Here is a 10,247-nt window from a genome sequence, read left to right as displayed (position 1 = left end):
TTTGACCACTATTTAATTTTTAATTGAGAAGTTTTTTGTTTGTTTGAAGCAATACATTTGTTACAATTCCAAAAGTTTTGACCACATTTTTTTTATTATTGAATAATTGTAAAACCAATTTTACTCCATAGTTTATACTCTGCGAAGTTTACATCCATTAATCATTTCACAGGAATATAATGAAAATAAGAGACACTGAATGAAAAAAATTGTCCCGCAGTTGGTTACATCGGCAAATTAAAAAAAAAAAAGTAAAATACACAGCTTAAATATCTACATGGTCCCTGAAATCACCGATTTAGTTTTGTTTCATCGGACTAATTCAACACAGATCCATCAACATCTGCAAAGCATTGATGCTAATTTGTAGCATCAGCACGATGGGTTCCAACCGACGGGCACAGTTTGACAGGCCCCGATTAAATTTCTACAGACATTTTCTAGTTCATTAAAATGAATTTTGTTTAGTGTAGAAGTTGTTTCTCCAGGCAACTCAGGCGGTTGTCACGGCAACTTAAACAACAGAGATACAACAGAGGTGTGCTTAAACCACAAAGAGAGAAAGAGCATAAAGGTTCGAGTGGTTTTGAGTTGATCACCTGTCCAGGTTATTTTACCTTTGTTTACTTTCGCTGCAGGCGCTGTGACTTCTGAACGTTTAATAAACGACAAAATTGGACTAATAAAGTCTTTAGTTTGCGAGTGTACATCATTCACAACAAACAATAAATAGGACATGAAGTCTTTAAACAATGGGTTAGTACCGTGATAATTATGTGCAATTAAATTAATTGGAAGAAACTGCATTAGGTTTTCTATCACTTTAATATGTCTGCTATAACTAATATAAAACTATGTATATTCACATATAAGAATTTCATTTACAATTTTTCTATCTTCGTTTCATGTGGCAGATTTCAGCCAGCTATCAAATGTCTTCCAATTTTAGGAACATAACTCACTAGAATAAAACAAAAATAAGTTCATGGCAGATGCTGTATCTTGTCAAGATGTTGTTCCTAATGTAACTTTTGACAAACTGAATATGAATTTATAAATCTGTAAAGAACCACGTGGGTTTTATTGCCTTTTCAAACATTAAAATACTAACAAAATGGATTTATTTCCATTTTATGCAGATCAGGGATTATCATGGTTAAAACGATTGTTCAGGAGACACTGATGAAAGCAGCAGATGGTGCTTCATGGTACCATCCGTTCTTTACAAACTGGTGGCTCAGAGCAACTTTGAGCCACATTTTTATCACATATCCTAACTTTGAGCTGCAGATTCATGAGAGTTTAGCTTTATTAGGGGGCTATTCCTTTATAAAAAACAAAAAAAAACTGACCAAGTACAATGAACATGACCTCATTTTAAGTTTGTCATTTTTATAGTCCAGAGCCATATATATATATATATATATATATTTCCCAGCTTTTGAAATACTTTGACGTGTATCTCTGTATCAGACTTGGATCAGTTTCCAGTGTATTGAAAAGGAAATGACGACACATTCACACATGCAATTTTTTCTGTTATTTTTATGGAAACATGCAAAGCCACAACTCTTAAAGAGAATATTTAGCTCTAACATAATACAATGCAGTAGTCAAGACTACATGATAAAGTGAAGAAAAATAAGGCATTCTGCTTTTAAACATGTTACTTAAATTCTGTCTCCTTTTTTTTCCAATATAGTAATTTATACCAAGGCAACAGTTTTAAATTACAGCTTTAAAAGACACCATTTAAATGTTGTAAGGTCTTTTATTATTATTTGGTACTCAACTTCCAGGCTATAGATGTGGCTCTTAAAATATCAATAAGAACAAAATGAAAAGTAGTTGGAAACAACAAAAAAAAAGTTTTTGTTTACCTTAAAATCTGTAACTACATATAAAAATGTTAAAAAAGTGAACAAATATTTGAGCATAGCACACGAGGGACACGTGAAGAAACAAACGATGAGCTTAAAGGTTTCAAATGTATAATCGGACCCAAATACAATCAAAGCTTCTAAAAGTTTATCGTTATGATCCCTTTTTTCTCCTTTTTTACATTGCTGACAGTGATGTTCACCAGTGTTGTAACAACAAACGAGCTAAAGCAATCTCACTAGAACAGAACAAGTTGAAATTACAGAACAGAAAAGAGCTAACGCGTAACCAGGCTGCATGCGGTTCTGTTTCTTAAAAAAGGCTCAGTGCGGTTTGGCTACTAAAGTTTGCAGATTAATCATCAAGTTGTGTTTGGCATTGTCAGAATCATTTTCACTCAAGTGGTGTACCTTTTTCTTTTTTGAAGTTGGTTCATCTAGTGGTATACGACAACATTTTCACCAGCCTCCCCACTGGAACTGCAGTCAGTAGTTGACACACGTACAGTACATACACACACATTGGAAAAGGCTGTAAACACTGATCTGCTGGCTGACTTTCCAGCGATGGTCACTGATGACGACTTAGTACACAGACGAATAGTAAGCGGTGACGTCCTGGTGCACTTTCTTGACCTGTTGCAGGAGGACAACGGCGCAGACCAGGGCAGTGATCTGTCATGCAGACAAAGAAGGAGGGAAGTAAAGAACAGCGAAGGGGAAAGAGACGCCCTGCGCACACCTGGCACTGACGTCCAACCGAAACGCCGAATCGGGTAACGGATTAGTCCCGAGGTCAGCGTACATTCACAGCGGCTAACGGAGATCTGATCGTTCAGGATGGATTTTAGTGCCAGGCTCCTACATTCATGCTTGAAAACACCAGAATGTCCCGCTCCCACCTCTACCACGTTTTCACAAATTTAAACCAGCCACCTGGAAGATTTACACACAAACCCCACACACACACACACAAAAAGCATCTGTGAAGTCAGAAAATGAGTTTGTCTAAGAAAACATTTGATGGACAAAAATCCAAGCCTGTTACATCAACATCTGTTAGATTAAAGAAGGTGAGAACAAGACTGAGTGGGAGAATTAACAGTGAGCGTTGCTCCAATTAGTGGAACGGAAATCATTTGTTTCTACTTGGTGGTTGACAAACGTGGTTCTGGTCAGAAGTTTGCATCCAGTCAATTGTCACGGCCATAAATGTCTGAATATTTTGACAACTTTTCTAATCAGAAATGACTTAGATTTCCTGGCACAAATTTGTTTTTTAGTCCATAACCTTCAACAGTATCTTAATGTTGACCTTCTTTTGCCGACTAATAGAAAACCAACAATGTTTAAGTTGATGTCCATGTAATTTTGACCCTGAAATAGCTCTGATAAATAACAACTTGTTCATTCAGTTATTGTTTTTGAAACAATAGAGAAGTTCTATGTTGTAGCCATTCCTGAAAAATAACACATTTAGTTTGGCAACACTTTATTTTCTCGGGGTGTGCATAAGGCTGACATAACACCGGTTATAAACATGGAGTCTTTATGAATGTCTGACTGATGTCATTTGGTAAATAAAGACAATGCACAGTTGCTCTAAACATCGCACTAAAGTCCATTAAAAGTGCCAACTTTGCATTAAAGTGTCATTATTTACCAAATAATACAAAGTTGGAACTTCTAATGGACATTATGGACTTTTTAATGCAACTTTTACAGCAACTTTACATTAAAAGTGTCATTATTTACCGAATAACACTTCATGACAAAAGTCAGACATTCATAAAGATTCCTTCATGTTCAATGCAGATGTTGTCAGTCTTGTGCACACCACGTCAAAGTGTTACCGTTAGTTTTAATTATCATGAAATTCATGTCCGTGCTGGGGGTGTGCAAACTTCTGACCAATAAAAACCCAACGATTGCATCAGAACAGTTGCTTGTCCCAATTTCTAGGAGAATGATCTTCCCAAAAGTACGGTTTAGATATCTGAGGAGGGGATTTTTTTCCTTCTACAAAGTGTGAAGCTCAAGCGTGATCATGCCGAGTGAAGCAAAGGGTTTGTCACGTCAAGACCCTGTGGAACAACACAAATCCACAACAGCGAGAATGGAATCTGTCGAGAAGCCTCCTAAGCCTGAGCCACAGGGATGTTGACCACAGAGAGGGGCGTGAAGACGACGGGGTCCTGGTTGGGGAAGGAGTTGTTGGAGGCGGTGACATGCTGAGGGTACGGCTGAGGGGCAGCCAGGGAGGGGGTGCTGGAGTTCAGGATAATGTACTGAGGAGATGAGGAGGCCTGGCGAATCTGTGAACTGAGCACTCCGCTGCAAATCAGAGCTACGATCTTTTGGAAGCAATGATGGAGGAAATGAGAAAATAAAATAAAACGACAAAAAGGTGGGAGGGGGAGGAGAGAAAGATGGTCAAACTTAAAAACGTGAGCAAAACAAACTTGTTCTGCACCCTGATATCTATAATCATAATGTAGGTTACACTTCACTAAAACGGCAAATTAGGAAGGAATTATGGAACGAGACGTTTTGTTAGTGTGAAAAATTTCATTTCATCTTTTAGACTGCTTCAAAGCAAACAAATATGCAGTTTTCCTACCAGAAGAGCTCCAGTTCCGACGAAGATGCCCATCACCAGCGGCGCCCGGCTGTCGAAGACGGTGACGATGGTAGCGGGACAGTTCTGGTGGAGGACAGAAGACGCTGTGAGCGCCTGAAGATTCAACACCCAACCCAGAGTTTACAGAGCGAATCCACCAGCAGGAAGCAAACTGGTTTTCCACGACTTCCACCTCTACAAGCATCTGAGGTCTGAATCAGGGACCAGAGCCCTCTACAAACAGCTAAAACCTGTGAACACTTTGAAGGAAAGGCCAAAAGCTCATTTATAGCTGCCTATTTTAATGGTTCAAATACCAAATATAGCTTGGTAGGGATTATGATGCAAAGTGTAAAGCACATGTGTCAAACTCGAGGCCCGTGGACTAAATCTGGCCCGCCATTGCTTTTTATGTGGCCCTCAACATTCTAGACTAAACACTAATTGAGCTTAAATATAATGTTACAAGTCAAATCAATGCAGTTTTTATCTATTTGCTGCCAAATTATATCAATCAGTCCCTCCAGTTTGTTGAGAATTATCGTGGAAATTCACGCTAAATCAACAAATCCCGACACTTTTTGTATTGCAGATTTTTCTCAAACATTTTCAAAAACTTCCTGACTCGTACTAAAAGGATGCCTCAGCCTTAATGTCAGATTATAGTCCTTGATCTACACAGTGCGTAATAAAGAGTCAAATTTACCAAATTTAAGACAAATTCAACACATTCTGGTACAACCGGCCCTTTAAGAGCCCAGGCCACAACCCAGAATCTAACATCTACAGTTTGACTCGACTCCACACTTAAAGTTACAGCCAATCAGTGTTGAGGAAAATATGCAGTCCTTGTGCAAGACGCTTCCTGTGGTGGTGAAAGGGCCAATAGATGTTTTCTCTTTCTTTTTCCCCCACATGAACAGCATGTCTGTGAATTTCATTCGTCATCCTGGACTTCCTGTTTCCAAGGACTATAAATATGACAATTTTTATTTCTGATAATTTTCCTTCCTCATTTTTCTTGCATCAGGAAATACTTACAAAAAAAGACTGCTACTCCTTTAAAATCAATTTGAAGGTATTGGTATTTAAAGTATTTAAACTTTTCACATTTTGTCCAGATGGGATTTTACGTGCCACACCAACGCCGGGCAGAGAATCATTTTGAGTCAACACTTTATAAAACTAATTTTCACTCCAACTCCTGCTTCAGATCTTTTGAGCCTCTATCAGCTTTGCATTTCTAGCAACCAAAACATTCACCTGTTTTACTTTACAAAATATCTCGAGCTCAGTCTGATTGGATCTCACCACAGACTCTCAATAGAATTTAGACATGGACTTTGACTGGGCCGTGGTAGCAGACAAATACGTTTGAATCTGAACCATTCCAGTGTAGGTACACCTTCGACAATCTCTTCAATTCTTGAAGTAGATTCATGCACTATGATTCACCAAGGGGTGATCATAATCATAAAAAGATTCCCACAGTAAGAAAGCCACTTACAGGCATGACGAGGTGCTCCATGAAACCGTCTGGTTTAGGACAGGTCTGCTTCACCAGCTCAACAAGCGCCACTCCGGTCATTCCACAGCAGTGCAGCTGAAGCACAGGAAGTGGAAGTCAGTAGGAGCACCCAGAAAAATGACCATGCATGTCAACATATAAACGCACAAGATTTTTATATTAAAACAAGAAAATGGTGCACACTTACAGAGTTGTGGATGAATGCGAGTGTGACACCAATTGCTGGATCTTGGCTATTCACATAGAGGGTGTATAAAGTTGTGTAAAACTCTCCTAGTTTCAGTCCAACCTGGGGGAGGAAAACCCAAAAACACATGAGTACGATCAGGACGGCTTGGTTTGGGACAGATGGCCGAGGCTTTTACCGTGTCGCTGTTGGAATAAGCAAGTCCTCCGATGACAAACTCAGCCACAGCCAGAAAGAAGAGCAGGACGGAGAACTGGAGGGACAAGAAGAAATGGATTACTGTGAGTCACTCTGCAGCAAAACAACAAAAAGGGAATCAAAAGAGTTCAGTTTATTTGCAATAAAATCTGCTTTATGGATTGTTTCAAAAGTAGCTACAGAATAATGTTGGAAACATTGTTTTCTCTTTAAGTTGGAGCCAAAAAGGCTGCATGTCTGAAAGACAGAATTCCAGAAATACTCTCTCCAAACCAGATATTTCATTATAACTTTTGGTTTTTATATACTTGTGTAGATGTGATCATCCTGAGTGTAATTTACTGACGAAAATCCAAACACTACCTAATTTGTATAGCCCCTTTTGAAACAAATGTTACAAAATACTGTTGCATTTTTAAAAATGTCAAAACATAATAAATAACACAAAAAATAAACCAAATAAATTCAAATGCATAACAATGTAAAACAAAATGAAGCAACAAAAATATTTAATCTGTTTTTAATTATCATTTTCTGTTGTTTTGATGCTTCGCCATCAGCTCTGAGTTATCACTACAGAAACTATGTACCAATTTGCTGTATTGTCCTGGTATTATTGCGATAAATTGCAATATTGTTGTTTCAAGTAGTATATTAATAATGGCACCATAATGCAGGTTTGTCGTCTTGAGCAACAACAAACTTTAATTTTGCTAAGAACATTTAACACTGGAATTGGAAGAGATTTTAAAGACAGAAAAGAAAACACAGCAACCAATAAAATATCTAAAGCAGAAATAAAACCACAGAACCACAACCATTAATAAAACGGATTATGATGTCTTTGTGAACTGATATTAACAGCGAGCTCAATTGAATTTATCATGCAATCAGTTGCTTATTGCAACAGGTTTGGCTACAACCTGATAAATCTCAGCTGATAAATCTTAAAGAAGTGTGTGTGTGCGTGTGCATGTATGCATAGGCTCACCACTTGCAGGGCACATTTTTTCTCATTGCAGGCGCCGTAGTCTCCGAACACCACCACAATCAGCATGATTGAACCGAGAATGATCAGTACAGTCACACCTGACGGAGCAGAAAACAGGAACAGTTTGCCATAAGATGGAATCTGGAACCGGCCTGTTAGCCGATCGACGTGTTTGCGACAAACCTATGACGAAAGCGCTGGAGTTGAGCGCGTCGATATCAAAGATCCCTCTGGTGTCTTGCCCAAATCTGAGCCATAAGCCGAGACCCAAAAACGCCAACCCAACCACCTGTCGCAAAAGAGGAAGCAAAAACCAGATCACAGGTCTGGGTTACAAGGTACAGCACTGTCAGAGCACAAACACAGCTGTGGGTGCACGAAGAATAGCGAAAAGCAGCCACAGGTGCAAAGACGTTTCTCTTTATACACAAGAAGTAGAGCCCTACAAAATCTAAATTAAAACTGTCAGTATGGTATCAATCTGTGCAATATCACAAATGTAGAGAACTGCTCAGATGCAGTAATTGGTAGGAAGTGACACGGGCCTGGGCGATATCCCAAACATTAACCAACACAGACGATGACCAACGTCATTTTGCCCATGTCTGTATTTTTGGTGTTTTAAAAAAATGAAAAGAAAAGTCGATTTTGGCTGGTTCTAACAGCTCAAAACGACGGAGTGTCCCTTTAAGACACTATGTGTACCGTCTGGAGTCCCATAAACAATAAATGGAGGAAATTTAAAATGTTTACAGGAAAGTTATTTTATACTTCTAAGCTTGCTGAGTTGTGTTTATTCATTCAGTAACTCTTAACGACTAAAAACACACATTTTCCTCATTTATTTGGAGACGCTGTAGTTTTAAAGTCCATTAGAGGGGGTAAGTGTTGTCGTCCATTTATCATTATCAAGAGGTTGCTCAATATACCGTGACGTTGAAGTTGGTTCATCTCGTAATTATTCTCCTACAAAAAGGTGTTACTTGCAGTAAGAGAAGTCCCTGTTCTCGGTGTGGCAGTGGCTAATCATAAACCAACCGGGGAAAAAAAAAGTATGTAAAAACCCTGATAAACAACCAAACGGGAATTAAGCCTAAATAGCCTGGAGAAAAGCCCTCTAACACTGGAGGAAATACTTGAAGGAGAGCGTCGGCATTTCTGGAGAAACGAAACCTCTGAACACATCAACTCAACTGTAACAGCACACAAGAGTAGCTGCCACTTCCGCTAGTCGTGTTTTGGAATAAACACTTAATTGTGGTGGCTTTGTAATTGAATTCACTTACAGCAAAGATGATGTTGAAAAGGATGAGAATATATTTGCACACGAGTCCACATCCGTCGACAGCCATGATGAGCAGCGGTCTGTTAAACTGCGCACTTCTGAAGTCTGAAGATAAAACAAATGGGAATGGTGGAGCTCTTCCAGCAGCTCGGGCCTGTTCAGGTGGAGCATACAGGGAAAAAACGCGTTAGTGCATATCGGTGCAAGTCAGCAAACGTCGTAATATTTTTTTTTAAACGTCAAATATTTAACACGAAAAATATGAACTACCAACACAATTCTCGTGCTGAATTCACCCAAATGGCAAACACGGATATAAGAAAAATGGCTTCAAATGAATTAAATACCTTTTTCAGCTGTGATTTGATTAAGCAGCACGCGCCTTTCGCTACAGCATCCGATTAACTGCGTGTAAATTTTCTTACCTCAACGTGAGACAAGCCCCGCCCCTCGACTTCTTCCAGTTCTCTGATTGGTCGAAAGGTTTGACCGATGAAGTATAGCCCCAATGAGCAGGAGGACGGGATGCTGCTGTCTACAGAGGAAGAGATCAAACGGGAAAAAGGAAACTTAAGGAAACGAGACTGCGTCAGAACGCCTTTGTTTACGTTATTACTGCAAGAAGACAATAGACGTTCACCTACGCTGGTGTTAAATTATTACTGGGGTCTATGGACGCAGTTTGATTCAAAACAACGCTGTTGTTATCACAATTAAAATGCTTGAAAATACAAAACCACGTTTTAATTTTGCCCTTAAGCTCCAAAGTCAACAGAGAAGAAACGAAATGAAAAGGAAACGGCGTTGCCATCTCTCTCCTCCCCTCATACATGCAACCAGCCCAAACAACTACTGACATTTTCCAAGATTACACTTTGACGCCATTACTTCAAATAAAGGAAAAGCAGCAGAGAAGTTACTCACACTGATAAGGTTAAATAAAGGCTGATCTTCGAGTAAAAGTAATCAAAACTAGGAAAGAAAAACAAAACTACTTAGATCCTGTAATAAATTCCTGTGTAACAAAATCTGAAACGAAACAAAAAGAGGTCTGCTGAACAGATCGGCTTAGAAGAGAAACTGGGCATCCGTCTTATGCGGCTGATTGTATTGCTATTGTCATATCTAGAAAAACAAAGCTTTTGTCAAATCAGACTGTTAAAAAATCCCCCAGCACCATAGAGATAGTAAATGACCAATATACGGTACTTAAACATAATCTTTAAAACCTGACTTTCAATAACATTTCACATGTGTAGAAAATTCAAAAACATCAGCCTCTATCTAGCTTTGTTGTGAATTACATCGTCCTAACATTACTTGTGTGAGCAGAGATAACCAGAAAGTAACTGGGAATTGATTCACCTGACAACGGTGATCCATGATTCATTTTTTTTATTTTAGGAAACATTAAAAAATGAAATAAAATAAAAGCTCTGAAACAGTTCTCATGAGATTTCCACAACACGAGGGAAATCAAATGTAACATTTTATCTTATGCAGAAAACATTCAAGTTTCTTTTCTTTTTGTTCTATCAGTGCATTTTAAATGTGATTT

At 38.7% G+C, this 10,247-nt stretch overlaps 1 protein-coding gene across 2 annotated transcripts; it reads right to left on the bottom strand.

Moving 5' to 3' along the window:
- Window positions 1-1,757: 1,757 nt before the first annotated feature.
- On the bottom strand, window positions 1,758-9,127 carry LOC103468415 (CD9 antigen-like). 2 transcript variants are annotated; one of them, XM_008415494.2, is made up of 9 exons: window positions 9,037-9,127; window positions 8,691-8,843; window positions 7,588-7,693; window positions 7,405-7,502; window positions 6,394-6,468; window positions 6,216-6,317; window positions 6,008-6,103; window positions 4,501-4,584; window positions 1,758-2,555 (listed from the first exon to the last, which is right to left on the bottom strand). In XM_008415494.2, the coding sequence occupies exons 2-9, from the start codon at window positions 8,754-8,756 to the stop codon at window positions 2,466-2,468; spliced, it is 717 nt and encodes a 238-aa protein (XP_008413716.1). In that variant the 5' UTR covers window positions 8,757-8,843; window positions 9,037-9,127; the 3' UTR covers window positions 1,758-2,465. The 2 variants fall into 2 exon arrangements, with proteins under 2 accessions (XP_008413716.1, XP_008413715.1); XM_008415493.2 differs by having other exon boundaries at window positions 2,462-4,234.
- Window positions 9,128-10,247: the final 1,120 nt, after the last annotated feature.

Source organism: Poecilia reticulata, linkage group LG8 (genome assembly GCF_000633615.1).
Source record: "Poecilia reticulata strain Guanapo linkage group LG8, Guppy_female_1.0+MT, whole genome shotgun sequence".
In the NCBI taxonomy this organism is placed as follows: domain Eukaryota; kingdom Metazoa; phylum Chordata; class Actinopteri; order Cyprinodontiformes; family Poeciliidae; genus Poecilia; species Poecilia reticulata.
Note: the sequence above shows the minus strand (reverse complement) of the source record. Positions and strands in the feature narration are given on the sequence as shown.

Coding starts and splice junctions, on each gene's coding strand:
- LOC103468415 (XM_008415493.2), bottom strand. CDS start 8,756: ATGGCTGTCGACGGATGTGGACTCGTGTGCAAATATATTCTCATCCTT. Junction 7,694..8,690: donor TTTTCAACATCATCTTTGCT/GTAAGTGAATTC, acceptor CTTTTGCGACAG/GTGGTTGGGTTGGCGTTTTT. Junction 4,585..6,007: donor TGGAGCACCTCGTCATGCCT/GTAAGTGGCTTT, acceptor GTCCTCCACCAG/AACTGTCCCGCTACCATCGT.